This window comes from Sceloporus undulatus, chromosome 7, assembly GCF_019175285.1.
Source record: "Sceloporus undulatus isolate JIND9_A2432 ecotype Alabama chromosome 7, SceUnd_v1.1, whole genome shotgun sequence".
Lineage (NCBI taxonomy): Eukaryota > Metazoa > Chordata > Lepidosauria > Squamata > Phrynosomatidae > Sceloporus > Sceloporus undulatus.
This window is the reverse complement of record NC_056528.1, coordinates 27,046,239-27,068,956: the sequence shown is the minus strand read 5'-3', so window position 1 is coordinate 27,068,956 and position 22,718 is coordinate 27,046,239. Positions and strand designations below refer to the sequence as shown.

Genomic DNA, 22,718 nt, shown 5'->3' with positions numbered 1-22,718 from the left:
TGTTCCGCAAAGCAAGGGAAAGATGTTGCCAAGAGAAAACCATCTCTGCTAACGTCTCTCTCTCTCAGCTGGGGACTGGACTGTATCCGAGGAAATAGGTAGAGAGAGAGAGGGGCTGGGGATGAAGAGAGGGGCGTGACTACGGTTTTGTTGTTAGGCCATAGCAAAGGGAGGGGCGTGTCCCAGAGTAATAGGAGAGGAGGGATGAGGGGGCGTGGCTTCGTGGTGAACATACTGAGCGAGTCGGAATGAGGGGGCGTGGCGCGTAGTGACAGAGAGGAGGGGCGTGGCCTCATGGTGAATATTACTGAGAGCAGAACGGCGGGGCGTGGCTTCGTGCTGAACATTACCAAGAGAAGGCAGAGCGAGGGGCGTGGCCTGCGGTGGATACTATTGAGGGAAAGCGGCGGGGCCGCGTGGTGACGTCATCAGCAACGGCTAAGGAGAAGAAGAGGCCAGAGGCTTCGGGTGCGGCGAGTTCGAGGCCGCCTTTCGCCCAAGTGGGTGCTGAGGTAGATTGATGAAAGGTGAAGTCAGGTAAGCCTTCCTTGAGATATATGTATTCCAGTTATCCACATTGGAGAAAAAACCTGGTTTGGCAGCGCTTTAACGTGTTGTTGGCTCTTTGCTATGGAATTCTGGGAGTTGGAGTTTGTTTGTGGGCCCTGGCCCACAAACAAACTCCAATCCCAGAATTCCATAGCAAAGAGCCAAACAACACGTTAAAGCAGTGTGGACAGATATAAATTATACATCCTGTCCTTAACTGCTGCTACCATTCCGAAATTCCACAGCATGCTGTGGCAATTAAAGTGGCATCAAACGGATTATCTTTGCAGTGCCCATGCCAGGAGTCGCATTTGCTTTCGCCCGTGTCATATATGTGGGTCATTGCAATGGGCAAGTCACACTCTCTCGCTCACTCAAGAGGATGGCAAGGGCCATCTGAAGGAACCTGCCAGTCAAACCCATGATAAGGTTTGCCTTAGGTTTGTATGAGTGCAGGCACACAACAACAACAACAACATGATTTATAAGGATGCCATTGTATTTCATGGGACCTAAGCTTTTGGACCAAGAACCAAGCCCCACCGGATACCAGGGCCCACTGTATGCCACATTGACTGTAGTAAATAGTAGCAGATGAATCTCCAGGTTGCCTAGACTGCTAGAACAATTTGACTTGGATTACTGAATCCCTATGAATGTTGGAAAACAGGGGCGTCGAGGGCAAAGGTTTGGCATCAACAGCTTCCTAGCCCTGCTTACGCACTGCTCCACAAGTTGAACATGAGTCAACAGTGTGATGCAGCAGCTAACAGGCCAATGCGATTTTAGGCTGCATCAATAGAAGTATAGTGTCTAGATCAAGAGAGTACAGTGCCACTCTATTCTGCCTTGGTCAGGCCCACCTAGATATTGTGTCCAGTTCTGGGCACCAAAAAGGACATTGAGAAACTGGAGAGTGTGCAAAGGAGGGCAACTAAAATGGTCAAGGACCTGGAACCATGAAGCCCTGAGGAACGACTTAGGAAGCTGGGGATGTTTAGCCTGGAGAAGAGAAGGTTAAGAGGTGATTGATAGCCCTGTTTAATATTTGAAGGATGTCATATTGAGGGGGAGCAAGCTTGTTTTCTGCTGCTCCAGAGACTAGGACCCGAAGCAATGGATGCAAGCTGCAGGAAAAGAGATTCCACCTCAACATTAGGAGGAACTTCCTGACAGTAAGGGCGTTCCAACACTGGAAGATGCTCCCTCGGAGGGTAGTGGAGGTCTTTAAACAGAGGCTGGATGACCATCTGTCAGGGATGCTTTGATCTGGATTTCCTGCATGGCAGAATGGGTTGGACTGGATGGCCCTTGCGGTCTCTTCCAACTCTATGATTTATATCTGTGCATGCTCCTAAGGGGCTGGAAGCTGCGCCTAGAGCACAGCTTGGTGCAGCTTCTGGCCTCTTAAGTGCTGTGTCATTGAAACAGCCCACCTCCAAAGTGACCGGAAGCAGCTTTTTTGGCCTGTCTGTTTGGGCCCATATACAGTGGTACCCCGGGTTACGAATGTAATCCTTCCGCGGCGCCATTCGTAACCCGAAATCTTTCGCTAGCCGAAAAAGCCTAGGCGCCTCGCTAAAAGCCCGATTTCGTGTGAAAAAGCGCCGAAAAGCACCAAAAAATTTTCGTAGCTGAAAAAAAAAAACGTAACCCGAAACAGTTTTTTCCTATGGGATTTTTTCGTATCCCGGAAATTTCATAACGCGGTGATTTCGTATCCGGGTACCACTGTATTGCCATTAACGTGCTGTATGTGGCACTTCAGGTACAACAACCAGAGGTGACAATCTAAAGTGCTGGGGCAGCATAATGTAAACTGCTTAGAGAATGCTTAGTTCACTTAGTTCACTACGAAGTGGTATAAAAATGTAAATGCTATTGCTATTGTTAACTAGAGGGAGGAACAGCAGGAAGGAAAGAAGGAAGGAAGGGATAATAAAATTATACTGTACAGTATAGCATTGAGAGCCAGCATAGTGTAGTAGCTTGAGTGTTGGACTACAACTCTGGAGTCCAGAGTTCGAGTCCCACCTTTGCCATGAAACTCACTGGGTGACCTTAGGCAAGTCACACTCTCTCAGCCTCCGAGGAAGGCAATGACAGCCTCCTCTGAAACACACCTGGCAAATAAACCTTATGATAAATTCACCTCAGGGTCCCCATAAGTCGGAAGACTTGAGGGGCACCACACAGAGTTATAAAAACACTTATCTAGGTAAAATATCCCAAATGCTTTAGAAAACAAAGCAGTTCTTAATTGAGATTTTAAAATATTGCACAAAGGAGCAGGTTGCAAACATACAGGGAGGTTGTGAAAACGGATGGAGCTTAACCAAGGAATGGGATCTTTGGTTGGATGCGGACCTTGATTCCTACAACCAAATCTTGAAGAGGATGGTAAATGAAATAAGGGTGGAAGATAAGAGGACGGGGAACTAGGTTGTGTAGGCTTTAAATGTTAAAACAGAAGCTTGCATTGATCCTAGGAGGAATGGATAATGAAGGATATCGAGAGTGGGGTAACATGTTATTATTGGTGTTGTTTATTTGTATTAGGGCCATAAAATTTCAAAAGGCCCTTTGCCCCCAATTGTTGTCTAATTGTCTGCCAGGTGCCTTGCTGCGTTTTGGCTGCCATGGACCATTGTAGGTCCTGAGGAGGCTCCTCTGCCAAACAGAAAGCCTCTGGTTTATCTCCTGGTCTATTCTATCTCTAAAATGGCCCCATTCCAAGGGAAGGCAAGATTGCTGTCGGGAACCATTTTGAACATCAAAACAAACAAAAGCACAATCCAGAAAAGTGGCGCAGAGGAGAATGGCATGGAAGTGCAGACCTTGAAGTTCCTGTGTGGGACTAGCACAGCCACAACCCCTGGCAGTAGTCCAGCCCCGTAGTACATCGCTTCGTGCACTTCGTGGGCAAAGGGTTCTGCTTCCAACTTTCACTCTGCAGTCAAGTTTAACTTGTATGGTGTGGATTTTTAAGCCAAATTGTTTTAGGTTTTGTACGTGCTTGCTTGCGTCTGAGACTCGGGGGAAAGGCAGGATATAAAAAGCAGTTGCTTCTGCCTCCTTCTCAGTCAAACCTACCTTATAGGGTTGTCTTGAGGAGGAATAATGAGGAACTCCCTTCTATTCCCAGGATGGGGATATATGGCTCTCCAAATTAGTGGACGTTAATGTCCAACAAGCATTGTATTTGGCAGTGCTTCTAAGGCAGATGGGAGACGTTATCCCTCGACATTTTCAGTGTCACTTACTTTATACTCATTGCCCTCCATGTATATGAAGGAAATCTATATGGCCCTATAAGGTAGCAGTTCTGCATTCGCACACACCCTGGTATTTGCATAGGACCACTGAAGCCCCCCCAATAGTCATTCCATGCCTGGCAGGAGTGGGGAGGATTGCAGAGAAGCTCCGTTCCTCTAGCCATATAGGAAATAATTGCATCATCTGCTGAAGTCTTTGGAGGTCTCAGCAATGATGGTTCATTCTGTGTCTCGCTACGGATGTAGCCAGATGCTTCTCCCATCCCTCCCCCCAAATCTTCACAAGGCACAAAAGGCCATAGGAAGGGTGCTTCAGCAGCTCTATGCTAAGCGGGTTTGGTTGTTGCGGGAGACAAAGGAAAAGGGGGACCTATAGAGTCATTATCATATACAAATCCTTAATTCACATTTCCTTACTCTTCCTACATATCTAGAATTAACCGACTCCATTATGTTATATCAACCAATATACCTCTTAAACTACAAAATTAATATTTTACTAATTAAACTTCCCCAGTTTACTTGACATTGAAACCTATCAAAGTAAATATTATATGTCATTTTTTCATCGTAATAGTTCCATCAAAGAGACCCTCAGCTCCAATTCCTGCTTCTAATTTCCTTATTTCCCCTCTATCTCTTATTCTTAATATCTCTCACTCTTAACTCTCTTACTTGCTTTGTCACTGCCATCATTTTTTTTGCAAAATTCTGTTACAGGAAACCATTCTTCCTCTGTTTTTCTATATGAGGTTAATCTGTCCATCTCTTGCATGTCAAACAGTTTCAAAAGCCAGTCATCTAACGTTGGGAGCTCTGCGTTATTTCATAATTGCGCTACCATTAATCTTGCTGCTGAGACCGTGAACAGTAAGATTCTCCACCATTTTATTTTCTTTAGAGGGGGGTAATGTATTTAACATATTTAGCAAATAAATTTCTGGGTTTAATTCAAATCTAACTTTCAAGACTGGTGGCATTTCCAACTCAACTTGATTTTGTATCATAAATTTTAGCAATGTTTAATGGAGTTAATTGCAATCTGTGCTCCATTTTCCAGAAGTTCTCTTTCAAATCTTGGGGAGATAAGGGGAATATTAACCTTTGCATTGACCAAAAAATTACATAGATATAAAGTAGATTTGCACCTGCATTTGCCACTAACAGGATGCCAGCCATCATGTGTTTTGAACTGTTTTTGCAGTGGGAGAGTTGCATAATGTGACTATTGATCCTACTAAAGTTGATGTTTTCCAACTGTCTGTGTTGCCACACAGGGTACCTGAGAAACCTTGACCACATCTCTTCCACCTTGATGCCTTTCTTTGCTCCATGAACAATGGCAATGAGTGAGGGAGAGTATGTCCTCTGCAAATGGAAGAAGCGATTGTGGCCAGCAAAGGTGATTTATTTGACTGTTCTCTGTCCCTCCACCTCCCTCTGGTCTTCCATTTCCATTTCAGATATGGCAGCAGTGTGACTCTGCATCCACAGATTTTTTGGTCCGCGGATTCAATCACCCACAGTTTAGAAATATTTTTTAAAAATGAATTCCAAAAAACAGATCTTGATTTTTGCCATTTTATATAAAGGGAGCCATTTTACTGCTCTATTATATATAATGGGACTTGAACATCCACAAATGTTGGTATCAACGGGGATCCTGGAACCAAACCCCAGTGGATACCAAGGGCTTCTCTGTACAGCATATGTGGAACAGACAAGCTCCTGGTTGGGTTAACCCTTGGTCACCACACGCATCCTGACTACAGCATTCATGGCCTTTGGCTGGCTTTGGAGAATCTTCACTTGACATATATTTTTCCTCTTGAGCAGCGGATGACCACCACCATCCCTTTCCATTACATTCTGCCTGTGTTTGCCACCATCCTTTGTGCTCTTTCTCTTTTTAAATCTGAACTTGTAAACACTCCTGGGGGGGAAACTGCAGAACTCTTTATGTTTTTCTTCATCCTTCAGGTTTTACCTAGAAGCCAGACTTCCAGAAGGCAGATGAATCTGAAGGGGGGAGTTTGTTTCCATGCACCTCGAAATCTTGTGTCTGCAGAAACAGTTAAGTTTCATTTCACGCACCATGACATCTCAAATGCTGAGCCCTTTTGATTGACAGATATCACTGACTTTTGCAACTGAGTCTGTAAGAGCTGCAGTTCCACCCTTTTCTTTTTGAAACTAGACTTGCCCACTTTCATAGTAGGAGCTGTTTGACACTGCAGTAGTACATTGCCGCCTTAGAGAGTAGCAGAGTCTTTTTTTTGGGGGGGGGGATTTTTAAACATAGGCTGGATGACCACCTTTTGGGGATGCTTTGATGGAGCCTTCCTGCATGGCAAAATGTTGGACTAGCTGGCGGTTGAGATGTCTTCCAACTCTATGATTCTGTGAGTGCCAGAGCTTGGAAAAGTGACTTCTTTTGAGCACAACTCCCCTGGCCAGCTGGGACTTGTAGCCCAAAAAGGTAACCTTTTCAGGCTACCAGGGGTAAGAGGGTTCAGGTGTTCAAAGTGGCTTACAAATTATTAAAATGAGTGCAAATTAAAAGCTATACAAAAATGTCAATACAGTAAAAATTATTCTAAAAACAATGGCCAGGATATACTAAGACAGTTAGGAATGTGTAAACTAGAATTATGCATTCATGACTAGTTGGTATTAATGATCTCCACATATGTAATCGTTTAGGGAATATTTAGGAACTGTGAAAGTTTCCCAGTCATGTTTTACTAGGCAGTAACTGTGAGCAATGGAGGTCTGTTCTCCTGTTGATCGGGAAACAGCTAACTAATGTTTCTACCACCCCTTTACATAATTGATCTTTGAATGGAACACTGCTTTGTGACAGATCACTCATAGGAGGGTATGAAAACATCAGTCAATTGCTTCCTGATCGACAAGTACATACTCAGGCTGCTCACAGCAGCTGCTGCCCAGTAAACATGGGTTGGGATGATTGGTCTGGGAGATCATACTTAGCCATATATCTAACATACTATGGCCTGTTACAGACTGCCAAAATAAAGCTGCTTCGGGTCTCTTTGGAGGTATGCTATTTAAATGATGCATGGGTCCTAAGAGTCCGGAAGTCGCGCCAAAGCCACACTCCATTCCTAAGCACTGGAGTCCAGCTTTGGTGCAACTTCCGGATTCTTAGGATGCATACATCATTTAAACAGCATACCTCCAAAGAGACCCGAAGCAGCTTTATTTTGGCAGTCTGTAACAGGCCTATGTATCTAAGGTGGTTATATAGCTAAGTAGGTTATATAGAATCATGGCCAATTAAATTTTATTTAATCCGTTTATATGCTTCCTCAGAATGTCGGACCCAAGGCGTGCTCACAAAGTGAAAGCAATATTAGCTGAAAAATCTAATAATAAAAATTAAATTGCTAATAACTGCAAGGAAAATATTAAAATATATATCAATTTTTTTTAAAAAACACAGATTAAGAATAGAGCACCCACACACTCCATTTAAAAGCTCACTGCAAGTTATTACTCATTAAAAAGCTCTGGTTTGAACAAAAAGGTTTTTGCCTGGCAACTGCACCAAAAAGAGAAAAAGCACTCAGAGAAGGCAGCCTGCTTCCCAGAAGGAGGGAGATCCGTGGGGTAGGAGCACTTACAGAGAAGAAGGCTGTCTCAATTAAACACAATTAAAAACATTTAAAATTCATTAAAAGACAACCCATTTTTAAAATCAACAAAAAGGGCACACCATTAAATATGCTTCTGTTCACAGTGTTTGTTGAAGATGTACAGAGGGTTTGATTTTCTTTTAACAAATTAGTGCTGTTAACTTCACACGCAGAAATTGAAGAGTTGCTTTTAAAAGTGATTTGTTACAGTTCCGAGCTGGCATCCAAAAATTACATACCATTATAGTTATAAAGTTGAAAGATAACTCTACTATCGTTAAGGTTACAAAAAGTTCCTAACTTTTAAATTAAAAGTTACTAACTTTTAAATCATCTATTTAAATGAATGCATTTTAATTCTGTATATTTGTATGTCTATGGCACAAAACACCTCTTTGTGTCCATCTTGCCTCAGCAGAATGTGAAGACGCACCCAGCCCTTAAACCAACAAATAGTCTTCCTTCACACTGCAGTGAAGCGGCAACATGATAACTGTAAAATTAGCTTAAAATAGAGTTACACCACAAAAGGAATGTATAAGTAACATATTTTCATATCATGGGTTCATTGTATTACAAATCATTACTTAATATTAACATTACAAAATGTTGGTATCAATAGAATAGTTATTACCAAGAAGAATGATTGTTGATAGTTATGTCCCTACAACATGTTTTGAATGCCAACTGATACCACAGAATCAGTTTTCTGAATTATTCCCCCCTCTCACTTTTTTCTTCCCCTTAAGGGTTAATGTACGCTGTACTGCTGTGGAACCCATGAAGAAGGAAACCATCGAAGACATTGCCTCCAAGTTAGGTATAATTTGCTTTTTTAATTTATTTCAAGGTCTTTTGGTGCATGCTTGCTGCAGCAGATAAAGCTTCATCCTGCATGGCTAAATTACCTGCCCATGCATGGAGCGCATAGATACCCTTGAGTAAAAAGAGGTCTCTGTTGGGAAACAACAGTGCCAGAGTCTTGCTAGCGGACTCCATTACTTACCAGGTTTTGTTCCTAAGGTGCTGAAAGCAAGGACAGGCTGCTTACTTGTAACTATAGTTCATTGAGTTGTCATGTATGAACTCAGACGTGTATCATTTGGAACCTTCTAGAACTATTACATAAGCATTTTGGAGATAGCCTCACCCTCAGCTGCACACTATACCAGCACACTTCCCACCTAAACCCTTAGTTCCAGGAACTATGATGTAGCAACATCTAAGAAGCTAAGGAAAGGCAGGACACCTGGCCTTATCTTGTTGAATCTTCATGACTATCTTGAGATTAGTGGGAATATGTGTGGGATGGGTCCATTCCAGTTGAACAGGAAGGCATTTCATAGAGAGCCCCTTGTCACTGAACCTCTTGAGCAGAAGATGTTTCACCACATGTTCTGCAGAGACATGAACAAACCCACAACTGACTGACCCTTTTCTGGAAGATAGTGTGAAGCAATGCCTGTGTGCACCTACAAAGGATATGAGACTGGAACCTAGCTCCAGGCATCCACAAGAGTGTTTTCCTCTCCCAGTAGAAGAATAGAAGAGAGCAGAATGCCCCTCTAAATGCCCTAGTCCCAGAGCTGCATCAAGAGATGGAGGATGTCGGGGTGCAAGCCTCCCTGCTTGTTCAGGTAGAAGACCACCGCCTGAGGCTATCTGAACAATCTGTGTTGCAGGCATCTTCTTAAAAGAGTCAAAGGCTTTGCTGGTATAATGCATGAGCAGGCTGGAGTTACCACCAAAATGCTTATGTAATAATTCTAGAAGGTTCTGAATGATGCACTAGATTACACACAGAGTGGACAACTGCCTAATGTTGCCGAGGCCTAATGCAGCCCTTAGCCTACCACACTTGTCCACTCTGTGCTAGAGACCATGAAGAAGAACTTAATTTTCTAATAACAGTTGACGGTCATAAGATAAAATGATCCAAAAGGAATAGGAAGACAGATATAAATCTATTGAGAAACCAAACTCTTTACATCCTTCCTCACTTCAACAGTCACATCCATGAGCTCCAGAGATATTTCTTTACATATTTCAAGGCCGACTTTTCTGGGCATAGCCATCTTAAGACAGTTTGCCACCAAAATGTCAGTCAGCCTTTCCCCAGCCTACCACCTTCCAATTGAATTGGCCAGTAGTCCCTCTACCATCTGACAGACCCATGTTGATTGGAGGATATGAATATAGCATTCTTACTGATCTGGAAGGTGCCAGTTTTATATAAGCTGGTCTGAAAATATGACATAATAACATCAGGTTCTTTCAAACGGTGGCCTTTTGCCATCTGAATGTTCTGAACTAGGAGCTACAACCAGCATGGGCAGTGGTCAGGGATTGTAAGAGGAGTTTTCTTGTAGTGATGGTGGTTGTGTGCCTTCAAGTCACTTCTAGTTTATGGCAACCCTAGCAAAGGTTTTTCTTGACAAGATTTCTTCAGAGGGGTTTTGCCATGCCATTCCTCTGAAATGGAGAGTGTGTGACTTGCCCAAGGTTATGTAGTGGATTTCCAAACCTTAGGCAGGGATTCATTGTACCATGCTGAATCACTTATGAAGAGTTAGTGAGGTGGAATCAATAAGAAAATAAAATAGAGCTTGAGTACTAGCTCCTAGTTACAAAGATTGTTGCCTAGTAGAGTAGAATAATAGGAAGGTCCAGTGGATTGGCCTTTTCTCTACCTATGCCACTATAATATAAGGACAGTTATGGTTCATTTGGTAGAGTAGTTATTTTGCACACAGAAAGTCCCAGATTGAATCTGTGGAGTCTCAGCAGAGACCTCTGAACTCCTAGAAAGCCATTCCCAGTCAGTGCAGGCCAAAAGTTTGGACCTTTCAGCCCCCTAGATATCAATGAATTGCTACTCCCATAATTCCTCATCATTGGCCAGGCAGGCAGGGACTGATGGAATTCCAACATCAGATGGAGGACCATGATTTCTACAACCATGCAATAGGGAGTAAAGGTCTGGTTCAGGATGAGACAGTTTTCTCTCTTTTTCAAAGGATGGCTAACATTTCTCTCAGTAGGTCAGAGGAAGAGAAGCTGCAAATCTGTCGAGGCGGTGATCTACCGCCGAGCTCTGAGGGAAGCTCTGAATCTCTTGGAACCTGTCGCACCATCTGGAGTTGCTTCTCCATTGAAAGAGAGAGAAAAGCTACCAATCCAGAAAGACACCCTGGAAGAAGCTTGGTTGTCTCTTAGAACTACTCAGTGGCTTTCCCCTCACAAAGACCCACCAGAGAGGGGGAAAGAGCAGAAAATTAGTGACACTCCCATCCCATGTGAGGTTACGGCAGTCCAAAATGAAAGTGTTTTTTGTTCCACGAGTTCATTGAACCATAAATCTACATGGTGTGGCCCTTCAGGTGATGAGGAGTTCACAAGTCAAACATGCTGTGTTTCCAAAGCAGAAAGGGCAGGAACATCTCGGAAAGAACTGCAATCATCACCCAGAACCTGTGTGGAGAGAAAATCAACCTGTTCCTCAAAGGAGGCTGTGAAATGCCATCCAGCTGCAGGCAGTCCCTCCTTCCACCCTTTGGAAATTTCAGTTAGTACCAGCACCCCAGCGGTGTCTCCTTCATGCAAATCCTGCTCCAAATCATCACTAGTCAGCAAGAAGGCAGACATGAGGCCTGGGCCACAAAAGACTTTGTCAGCATCTCCCACTGAAGGTGCTTTGGTGGCAAGTGAATTCTCCAAGGAAAGAGAGACTCCCCATAGGAAATACAGCAGAGTGTCCAGCGGCCATCAACATCCCGAGGGCTCGAATGGAACTCCCACTCAGAACTATGCGGTTTTGTCTCCTTCTTTGAAAAGACGGCGCAGGCTTTGCCTGGAGGACTCAAAATCGGGGCCTGCTGAGGGATCAGTTTTAGAACGGGAGAGAGAAGAAAGCCAGAATATGGATGGAGAACAATCTGATGCTGAAGGAGGTATAGTACAAAGTGGACAACTGTGGTAGGCTAAGGGCTGCATTAGGCTCCCTTGCTGCACAAATTTGTGGGTGGAATTTTCACCCTGGTTTTGTTTTGTCCCCCCCCCCCCCCCGGGCCATTTTAAGCCCAGGAAAGACCTTCTGATTCATTCCTTGTTTTGAATAAAGGCCTCTCATGGGTGCAGATTGGCCAGGGTGTGGGGGCAGAAAGTGGCGAAAACACTTCCCCATGTGTTTTCACCACTGTGAGTTCAGGAACAGAAAAAAAATTGAGCATAGGATGCCACTAGAATGGCTGTGGGGCTGCACATGGCTAACAGCCTATACTTTGCCTGCCCCTGGTATAATACAGTGGGCTCTTGATATCCACTGTGGTTTGGTTCCAGGACCCCCCTTGTCGATACCAAAATCTGTGGATGCTGACGTTCCATCAAATACAGTGGCAAAGTAAAATGGTGTCCCTTATATAAAATGGCAAAATCAAGGTTTGCTTTTTGGAATTTATATCTATCTATATGTTCAATCCGTGGATACGGAGGGCCAACTATATGTCTGATTCAAAAAGAGAAGGATTTTCATTTTTGGAGGGAGGACCTATAAGGTTGGCTGAATGTCCTGTGGGGGTCAATTAATAATGGTATGTAATAATAAGAGTAAGGAATCCCATAACTTCCATCCTGACGCTTCTGACAGGAGCTGCAGGCTGACAACAAATGCAGGGCTGCACATTAGCTTTACAAAGTTTGTATAAGAGATGATAGTGTAAAGGAAGAATAATCAGCTTGGGACCCGATATGATTTTGGTTGCAATTTGCATAGAGTCAGAGTTTGAAGGGCTCCCAAGGGCCATCTAATCCCCTTTGCTAGTACAGGTAAAAAAAGTACCATTAAAGTACCCCTGAGAGGTAGACATCTAACCTATTTAAAACCTGAAATGAAGATGAGCCATTGCCAATAAGTGTGTTCTGTTCCCCTGTTGAACAGCTCTTGCCATTAGGAGAAGGTTGAGAAGGGACCAAAATCAATCTGGGGCAGTCACAAATTTTAGGGTTCATCCCACAGAATACACCATAGTTGCCCTCTTCTAAAGGCATGTGAATGTCACTTCTCCTCCTTTGATGTTGATTTCTGCAGAGCTGATCCACTGCTGGAGGAGGGAAAGTTGCCCCAGAATGAAAACTCCATTAAGGGGAGCAAGGGAAACCCTTAGTATTTGTTATCCTGGCTAGAGCTGATGGGACCCGCAACCCAACAGCACTCCAAGCTGCCTTGAGTTTGGGGAAGGAAGGTGTGAGATAAATAAAATAATCAGAGAAATCAACAATATTAGTCTTATCATTATCATCAGGGTTGTCTTCTTTTTCAACTTGCCTTTTTCTAAAACTAGAACTCAAGGTGGCTTGAAAGGCCATAGTTGGTTCAGCCTTGGTGTAAAATGTTTATTTTGGGGGTGCACGTTATTTATTCACTTTCGATCTTGCTTTTCCAAATTTGCCTCATCGAAGCTATTTGAAGACTTCTAAGATGCACAAAACAAGCGCTCTCCATCTTCTACATGACATCAGTTCGATGTGCTGATCAAGTACAGATAAACTTTAAGCAAAGTGAAGAGGAGAGGTTTAATTTGTGTGTTTTTAAGTGATAACAAGTTTAATATAATGTATTAGTAGTATTTAAATAATTGTTTATTATTTTAAATTGATTTTATTGTCAGGTGTCCTGAGCTCTTCAGATATAGGGGAGGGTATAAATATTTAAAGAATATAAAATACTCACCTCTAAGTAAACCTCTAAATAGCCCTAAACTGCAAGAGAAATAGGGGATTGGATAATGTGTCATAGCTCTCTTCGGTCTGCCTCTTTCTTCAAATGCAAAACTTAACTAGCTTTCAGTGTCATCTGTGCAGAATGTTGAAAATCAGTGTGGTGTTATTTTGTCCACAGACTTGGAGTCTATCTCTGATCTTTCCCTACAACTTAGTCCTGTCAGAGAGAGTTCCTTGAGCCCATCTCTAAAAGATGACAGTGAAGAAGACGAATTGCCCAGTTTCCTCTCGTCTCAAGGTGAGATGTGTATTGAAAGGAACTTTCCTTCCCCTGTTAACTCTAGGAGAAATTAGAAGACCTGGTGAATCAAGGATCCAACAATTGGTCTTCAAAGTCCTGTTGAAACAGAAAGATCTTGCCTGATCTGCAGATAAAGATGGAGGTTGCCAGTCTAGCCTCTCTGGGAAGGGAGTTCCAGAGCTTGGGGACAGCCACCCAGAAGGTCGTCTGCCATGTTCCCATCAGATGTACCTGTGCGGGTGTTGGGACAGAGAGAAGGGTTTTCCCCAGAAGATCTCAAATATGAGCAAGTTCTTAAGGAAGGACATGGAGAGTTAGCCAGACCTACTATTGAGAAAGATATTTCTTCTTTGGGATCTCTGTGAATTATACAAATGGATTATCTGTGCCATTTATAACCTTCTAGAGCGTTTTGGAAGCAGCCTTGCCCACTCCGAATTGGGCGGTTCTGAGAGCTTGGGTGGGAACCTCACCCATATGCATGAGGAGTGGATGGGGCTACCACCAAAATGCCTATGTAAGGGCTCTAGAAGGTTCTGAATGGTGGATGGCACAGTCACAGATAACCCATCTCCGTGATTTCACAGATGAACACTCAGAGAACTACAGTTACAGGTAAGCAACTTGTCTATCTTGTATGCACCTACTGCACCAGGGCAGATTTTTTTTATATACATGAATGCTTATATAAACTCTGCAAACAGAAAATATTTCAATTTGTATCTGAATAAGATAAACATTCCATTAGAGTAAACAGTAGATGTAGACAAGAAAGAATAGTGGTACAATGTCCTGCCCCAGTATATTCATTGCTGGTAATATATTCAGTTTTTGACTATGAATCTCACAGTGGAAATCCTTTCATTTGGACATGCTCTAAGATAAATTTATACAGATTTATATTCTCCTATCCAGTCAGTCTTTCTCTCTTTGTGCCCTCAGAACTGGGTTCTATCGAAGAAGGGGAGGTGGTTTGGTGCAAGCTCCGAAGATACCCATACTGGCCTGCTGTGGTAAGAACTGAAGATTTACAGTAGCTTACATTTCTTTTTATCAAATCTGTTCGTGTGATTCCCCTCTTTGTGCAACAAGCTTGTTTTTGTGTTCCATTTGAAAAAAAAGTAAACCTCTCTTCTGTGGCTTAACTGAAATTAACAGCTTTAAGATAAACTAGGTTAGTGTTCTTTGATCCCATGGTGCTTTGACCCAGTGGCTGGTGAGAGACCATAATTCCCTCCAGATTCCAACTGTCATTTCTCTAGTCTCTTGAGGGGGAAGAAGAGCAGCTCCACCTGGTAGCTGCAAGAGTCTCTTTGTTCCAGGGACCACAAAGTGATCTTCCAGGGACCACACATATTTTTGCATCAGATTTCCATTGATGGATCTTGAGGATTCTAGTCACCGTGAGGGGAAACTAGATCCCACAAAACTATAGCTTGCACATTCTAGGGCTGGGAAAGCGCAGCTTGTCGGCCTGCAAGTGTCTCGCCTCTCTCCATCCTCAGTTTTTGTAAAACACAGTGTTTTACTCAAAGCAACCCACAAAAATCCTTCATTGGCTGATGTTTAAAAATTGGGAGGTGCTCTCCTCTGCAGTCTTTGGAGGGGCATCTCTACTCCAGGACATGAGAGAATAGTCCACCTCAGTTTCAATAACACTGATCCACACAAGTTTCCTTTTCCAGGCATTTAGCTGTTGCATTTGTCTTCTGACAGGTGAGAAACTTGAAACGGAAAGCAAAGAAGGCCAGTGTGTTCTTCATAGACAAATACCTGGAGGACAAACCCAGAAGGTAAATAGAGCAAATCAAATTCACTGTTGTTTTGCTCCCCGCTCTCACCCATTTTAAAACAGGATTTGTTCCAACATTGCCTTCTGACTCTTCAAACCACACCTGCACTGTTATGATGTCCAGAATGCCTGTGAGCTTGTGCTACAGAAAATAGGCCAGAAAGAGAACAGGGACACACCATGTCCCTGCAGTTCTCTGAGAAACAGCAGATAGTCTTTCCACATAACTGTCTGTTCTTATTGTGCCCTTAAATTATTTCCGACATAGGGTCACCACATTTTAGGGTTTTCTTGCCTGCATTTGTTCAGAGTGGGTCTGCCATTGCTTCTGGTGGCACAGTGGTTAAATGCCTGTATTGTAGCCACTCACTCAAAACCATAAGGTTGCGAGTTCAAGACCAGCAAAAGGGCTCAAGCTTGACTTAGGCCTTGTTCTGTAGCATAGGCTGGGCTTGATTTCATAGAACCATAGAGTTGGAATAGACCACAAGGGACAATTCCCTGCCATGCAGGAATACACAATCAAACATCCTGACTGATAGTCAAAGCACCCCCGACAGGATTTCTAAGGCCTCTTCCCACAAGTAATTCTTACATCTGGCAGCCCTCTGGGAAGGAGAGAGAAAGGAAAGAAGCAAAGGGAAAACCCCATGTACTGCTGGCATCAAACCCCCCCCCCCATGCCAATTTATAAACCGTATCAAATTTTTTGCTTCAGAAGTCCAGAGAGCACTAGGTTGAGGAAAGCCACTTGAACAATTTCTGTTGTGAATCTCTTTGTCAGTGGATTCCATTAGGTGCTACACACACCGCATTAGGCTCCAGAAGATACTTCCGCCTCCTGTTGTGAGAAGGAAGTATGGTTACCGTCTGCATTAATTCCCCTGCATGAAAGGAGTTGGCACTGCACAGCTAAACCTGCTTGTAGTTCTGGAGGTCAGAGGGCCGAGGAATTCTCTCAATTTTGACTCAGTATTGACCCCTGTTTTTCCCTCTCTTCTCTTGATGCAGCTTTTCCGTCTCTCTCAAAAATCTCAAGCACTTTGACTGCGAGGAGAAGAAGAAGCTGATAGTAAGTAAAGCTGCAAAAGGTGGAATTTGGGGCAGGGCCATGGAATCAGATTCATAGAGTTGGAAGCAGTTTTGGGTGACGTCACCAATAATGTACTGACTTCAGCTTGAAAATAAAAAATTGAGAATATTTTAACAATATAAGGTAAATATTCAATTTTTTCAACTTATATTTTACATTTTTATTCATTAAATGCCTAGTTTGGTGATATTTACTCTTCTAGGAATTTTTCTTGTTCAGAATTAAAATCTTAAGTCACTTGATGACTCACACAGTGGTGATGAAACACCTTATGCTACACTTGTTATTACTAATATACATTGTTGTTGTTATGTGCCTTCAAGTCATTTCTGCCTTATGGTGACCCCCAAAGCAAATCTATTGTGGGGTTTTCTTTGCATGAATTGTTCAGAGAAGGTTTGCTTTTCCTGAGGCTGAGAGAGTGTGGTTTGGCAAAGGTCACCTAGTGGGTTTCATGGCCAAGCTGGGAATTGAACCCTTGTCCCCAGAGTCATAGTTCAGCACTCAAACCACTATGCCACACTGACTCTAATCATATATAATGCTTGGCAGGGGGTTGGACTGGATGGCCCTTGTTTCTTCTAACTCTAGGATTCTATATATGCCGTTTATGTAGGAGTCAGAATTGGACAATAGAAAAATAAAGGAGTCAGAGTTGAAGGTTTGGCATACTGACTCCACTGCCCTGATTTGGGGCATGTGGCCAATTCCACTCTGATCCTTGATGGCTTTAGTTCTACTTTTGCCTCTCTCCTAGTACAGGCAGGAAGCACTGGTCATTTCTGTAAGGGGAAGGTGTCTAGATTTACGCCATTTTTTTTCCTCCACTCTTCCTCCCAGGATGCAGCTCGAGAGAGTTATAAACATGAAATTGACTGGTGCATCAATTTGATAGAGGACTACTGGATTAGAATTGGTAAGTTAAAGCACTGAGTGGTGCTCTTCATCTCTCTCTCTTTGGCCAGAAGAAAATTCTTCCTTTGCCATTCCTGTGTGCTTTGCAGCAGAAAAAATCTGGATCTTTCTATAACTTCAAAAACTACATCACTGTTACTGCTTTGTGCTTTCATGTCGACCTCAGCTTATGGTAACTATCCTAGAATTTTCTTGGCAAGGTTTCCTCCGAGGCTCAGAGGTATCGGAGTTACCTAAGGTTACTGAATCGGTTTTCATGGCCAAGTAGGGCTTCGAACCCTGGTCTCCTGGAATTTTCGCCCAGTACTCCAGGCCACTGCACAAGGCAATCTCTAAAATATCTTACCTCCACTTTAACCTTACATTCATCTTTCTAAAATGAATATGGGACAGAGATGCTCCCTATAACTTTTTTTTTTAACTTTCTCATCTCCAAAATGGGAGTTAAATCACAATCTCCTCTTTGCCCATATAGGTTGCAGTTCTTTTGTGGGATCCTTCTTGGAATATTGCTCTGATGCTATGAGTAAGTATTAAGGTCACAAGCTCTATTATTTTAGTCTTCTCAAAGCACTCCGCTGTCCTTGATCTTGGGCAATTGTCCTTGCTCCAACAAGGCTCATCTTTGCTGTCATTAAAAAAAAACAGAGGAAAAGGGATGGCACTCCTGTGATTGTAGAAGTGGACAGCTACAGTTTATTCTGTGAGACAAATGCCTGAAATTTGTTGAGTGTCCTGCATTAATTTGAATTGTGTCTTTATTCCTAATGTTCACTAGATACTAGAGAACTTCCTGACAGTGAGGGATGTTCAGCAAAGGAACAGACTGTTGTGGAAAGTGGTAGTTCTTATGTACCTTCAAGTTCACTTTGATGGCTTCTGTGTCCAAGGATTTTCCTGGCATTTTTTTTCCAGAGGAGGTTTGCCACTGCCTTCCTCTGAAGCTGAGAAAGTCTTTCCCAGCTGAGTGGGAATTCAAACCCTGATCTCTGAGGGGTGGCCAACATTCAAACTACTACAGCAAATTGGGAAATGGTGGGTTCTCCTTCAATGGATGAGGGTTTCTGCAGTGGCAGGTGGTTGGATTACATGGCCCTTGATATCACTTCCAACTGTGACGGCACTCTCTCCTTGAGAGTGTTCACAGTGTTTTTGATTTATAAATTAAGTAGTAACCTGCTCTAATGTAAGGCAGCTCTACTCAAAGTGGTGGTCCATGAATAGGTGCTGGTCCACAAGCCATTGGCTATCAGCCCTGGTGAGTTTCCAAGAAAGAAAGAATTGTAGCCATTGGGCACAAATATGGTAGCAGTCTCTGACACATTGAGTGGGGTGGAGGGATCCAGTTTCAAACATAAAATAGCTTGAGATGCTCTGGCTTAAGGGGATGTAATAATCAAGCCCACCTTTTCCTTTCTAGGCTATCCAGTTCGGAAAGAAGGCCTGAATGCGTCCCAGATGAACTTCCCACAGATTGAAGAGGAGGAGGTCCAAGAGTCTCATTCTGAGTTGACCCCCACAAGGCTGGTGAAAAAATTACTTCCCGACCGGACGCGGGCAGCCAGGAACAGAGCCAACAAAAAGATTGTGGACTTCATCATCAAGGCCAAAGGGGCAGATGAGCACCTCCGGTCCATCTTGAAGAGGCAGAAGCCATCACAGTGGCTGACAAAGTTCCTCCGTCCCCGTCAGAAATTGACCTACATTGAGACGTACCTGGAAGACGACTCCCAGCAAGATCAAGTGTACAGCTATTTGAAGGGAATGTATCAGGAGACAGATGCTGAGATCGTACAGCACATCAATGGGGACAGTATCAGACTAATCTTAGATGTCCTCTTTCCAGAGGTTAGAAACACATGCTTAGTCAAGCAGTTTTTGAGGAGCGGGAGGGAACCCTGGAAAAGTGTTTATTTAAAATACTTTATTCTTTGTTTAATATTTGTTAATAACAATTCAGGTCACCAGGACCTGAAAAGCGATGGTGATGGTGTTGGTAGTAGAGAATGTGACTTGCCCAAAGACACCCAGTAGATCTCCAGGGCTGAGCAGTGATTCAAATCCTAGTCTCCCAGAGATCAGCAGTCAAAACTACTATACCACACTGCCTCACACAAAAGCCATTTATTTATATATTTGGAAGCAACAATCTACATGGCACTGCACAAAAATAAAACACAACGCAGGACTGCCAAATAGACTACTGTGCAATCTAATCCAATTCTTTTAAAAAAAAAAGGACAGGAGAAGAAAGGAACTAAGTAAATACAGTGGTACCTCGGGATACGAAATACCCAGGTTACGAAATTTCCGGGATACGAAAAAATCCCATTGGAAATAATTGTTCCGGGTTACGAATGTTGTTTCGGGTTACGAAAAAAATTTTTGGTGCTTTTCGGCGCTTTTTCGCACGAAACGCGGCTTTTCCCCATTAGCGCCTATGGCAATTCGGCTTACGAAGGCTTTTCGGGTTACGAAAGCGGCCGCGGAACGAATTACTTTCGTAACCCGAGGGAGCAGTGTATTAAAATATATGTGTGTGTGTGTGTGTGTGTGAAAGAAGCAAGTTGGATAAATACATTGTTGTTGTGTGCCTTCCGGTTATTTCCAATTTATGGCAACCCTAAGGGAGGTTTTCTTGATAATATTTACTCAAAGAGGGTTTGCCTTTGCCTTCCCCTGAGGCTGAGAGAATGTGACTTACCCAAGATCACCCAGTAGGTTTCATAGCCAAGTTAGGAATCGAACCCTGGTCTCCATAATTACAGTCCAACATTCAAACCTCTGGGCCACGCTGGCTCTCCGCTAAATATGTATAATCTGAATATTCAAAACCGTAAAGCTGTAATTAAATCATTATTATAGAAGCTTTTAAAAAACCAGAAATATACTTTTTGTATAATAAAAGCTTTTTGAAACACACTTTTAAAGCAGATTGAGAGCAATTTTAACAAACCAGTTTTTATAATCAAAGGCCAGAGTTGGTGTTGTTAGACCACCTGCCAGAAGCTCAGTGGGGATGGAGAAAGCCCAGATTCCACAGTTGAGGGAGTGCTGCATGGGCTCACCAGGCTTGCAGTTGGTGGGGCGCTCCACAGAGCCATTGATGTATATTCAGTGGGAGCAGTTCTCTAGGGCAGATGGGCACCTTTTTTGCCCAATTTGGAGGTTCCTCCCTTGTTTCAGAGTTGAGCCTGTTGTGGCCCTCCAGATATTATTGGACTGTAGCTTCCATCAGTCTAGTCAGCAGTCAGGGATGATGTAGTTGCAGGCCAGTGATGTCTTAACAGGCCATGTGTTATCCAGTCCTGCATGCACAGCAAATGCTCTCCCCAAAATGATGGCCCAGTTGGGAAGTTGCCATGTGCTGAGTCTGATCACTAGTCCATTACAGAGACCAGCAGTAGCTCACTGGACATAGTTGGGCTACTTGCAACCCTCCAGCTCCCATCAGCCCTAGCCAACTTAGCCAGTGGTAAGGGGATGCTGGAAGCTCCATCCAACAACCTGACAGGTGACAAAGTATTGGACAGTGGTTGTTCACAGCCTGTGTACAAATGCCTCAGACTGAACTTGAACTGTGGTCCTTCCCCGCTCCTCATATTCCAGACTTGATTATGTATTAATGTGGCAAACCTTCTGTCTGAAGTATGTGTCTGTTTTCCCCACTAGGCCATCATATATGCAATTTCAGCTGTGGATCAGATTGACTACAAGAAGGCAGAAGAGAAATACATGCGGGGGCCTTCAGTGGGCCACAGGTACCTACTTTTAAATTACTCCTGATGTGACTTAGGCCCAAGGCAGTCCATTGCACCATCAAACAGTTCTTACAGTAGAAAAAAAATCTCCCTAAAGTTTAGTTGGAATCTCTTTTCTTGAAATTTGGATTATACTAGTTTTCCTCTTTTATTAAGGAGACACGGATTCTCTTAACATTTCTCAAAATGTATTTATCATTTGAGTCTTTGCTCAAAGTGGTGGTCCATGAACTAGGGCTGGCCCACAAGCCATTGGGTGCAAATCTTTTGACAAGCTTACAATCAGAATAGTACCAGTCCTTGGCACAGCGTGTATGTGTGTGTTGTTATAATGCTGCTTCTCTACATCAACGCTTTGCCAGGTGGTACGTTGGCCTGCAGTTCCCTTTGGTTCTTGTCAGCAAAGCTGATAGTAGTGAATGATGGGATCAATAGTCCAGTGGTTTCTAGAGGGCCACATCTGTCAGCCTGTTACTGGCTTAGGGAAATGGAGATTTTCTAACATCACCCTGTTCAGAATCGCCACTGCTTTCAAAAAGCATCTTAGATGTTACGAGTTATTCTCCTACCTGAGAGGTTTGCTGCGGTGGTTGTGTCTTTACAACTCTGTGTCCCCCTTCTTCCTCCAGGGAGAGGAAACTGTTTGAAGAACAAATTATGGAGGAGAAGAGAAGAAAGAACCTGTAGAGTGAAAAACTCTGGAAGACAGCTGGGGAAGCCTTTCTCCACTCTGCGCAAGGCCTTAATGTCCATGTGTGCGCATGTGTGTGTGTGTGTGTGTCTGTGTGTAAAGAAATTTGATAGCGTTTATTTTGTACAGAAGATGATACATTTTTTATTTTTTTAAATTTCTATGTAACCATAAAAGGGAGCTGGAGGAGGAGGAGGATGTAATGTAATTCCTGCGTCGCTTCCTGCCCTCTGCTTGATCATAATTGAATGTGGTTCCATACTGCAAACAGTACGCTAGAAGGACAAGAACTCTAGCAGCAAGCTAGGGATACATATTGTTGGATTCTAACTCCCATCATCCCTAACCAGAAGAACCAATAAAGAGGGGTGATGGAGGTTACACCATTCCTGTCTTTAAGAGCAAGAGCTGGACCTCGGCTTCATGTCCTCCAGCACTGTACCTTCAAACAACTGCTGTCCCTACCAAAGACCTTGCTGCACAGGACTGACAATCAGTCAATACAACCCACAAATCAGTCAAACCAGAGGGAGGGAAGTGACAATACTTGTGCCAGCAAACTTGAATTATTATTTTCTCTCCATTGCCCCTCAATTTTCAGAGGGTGGAGACAGAAGGAACTTAATTCCTTTAAGTTGACTGCTTTAAAACGTTTTGCTGCTACATATGACGGCATCCACTACTTTCAGACCCCATCTACATTCAATTCTCATACCCAAAGGTTGGGTTAGACAGGAAATGCTCTCCCCTCCCCTTTCTCAGCAAGACATTGCCTCTACTAATCAATCTTTAGCATCTTTTATATAGAGTTAAGATGCCAAAAATGTTGAAAACATTATATAAAGTGTTTAAAATCTGATAGATTCAGAGGTGATTGACTTACTAAGAGATAATTGCTACCTTCCCCCATCATTGCTGTCTGTAACTTCTTTTGAGACATGAAAAATAAACTTTCTACAACCAA

General features: G+C 43.2%; 2 protein-coding genes across 5 annotated transcripts in view; one reads left to right on the top strand and one right to left on the bottom strand.

The window, feature by feature from the left end:
• The window catches only part of LOC121937117 (HAUS augmin-like complex subunit 8), a 149,296-nt gene that overhangs the window by 88,792 nt on the left and 37,786 nt on the right, over positions 1-22,718 (bottom strand). The window lies entirely within an intron of this gene.
• PWWP3A (PWWP domain containing 3A, DNA repair factor) lies at positions 1-22,718 on the top strand. Of its 4 annotated transcripts, XM_042480030.1 has the most exons (15): positions 427-512; positions 4,609-4,694; positions 5,102-5,226; positions 5,805-5,897; positions 8,233-8,303; positions 10,522-11,433; positions 13,380-13,499; positions 14,445-14,515; positions 15,219-15,295; positions 16,306-16,366; positions 17,228-17,303; positions 17,778-17,828; positions 18,723-19,150; positions 20,975-21,063; positions 21,693-22,718. In XM_042480030.1, exons 4-15 carry the CDS (start codon positions 5,866-5,868, stop codon positions 21,748-21,750), a joined length of 2,046 nt encoding a protein of 681 aa, XP_042335964.1. In that variant the 5' UTR covers positions 427-512; positions 4,609-4,694; positions 5,102-5,226; positions 5,805-5,865; the 3' UTR covers positions 21,751-22,718. The 4 variants fall into 4 exon arrangements, with proteins under 4 accessions (XP_042335966.1, XP_042335965.1, XP_042335964.1 ...); XM_042480032.1 differs by lacking the exons at positions 427-512; positions 4,609-4,694 and adding an exon at positions 1-98; XM_042480031.1 differs by lacking the exon at positions 4,609-4,694 and having other exon boundaries at positions 402-512.

What these genes read in the sequence shown, in the direction of transcription:
- PWWP3A (XM_042480032.1), top strand. Translation starts at nt 5,866, where the DNA reads ATGCACCTCGAAATCTTGTGTCTGCAGAAACA. An exon ending in AGACATTGCCTCCAAGTTAG is followed by an intron (nt 8,304 to 10,521) that starts GTATAATTTGCT and finishes CATTTCTCTCAG; the next exon opens with TAGGTCAGAGGAAGAGAAGC. An exon ending in TAGATGTCCTCTTTCCAGAG is followed by an intron (nt 19,151 to 20,974) that starts GTTAGAAACACA and finishes TTTCCCCACTAG; the next exon opens with GCCATCATATATGCAATTTC.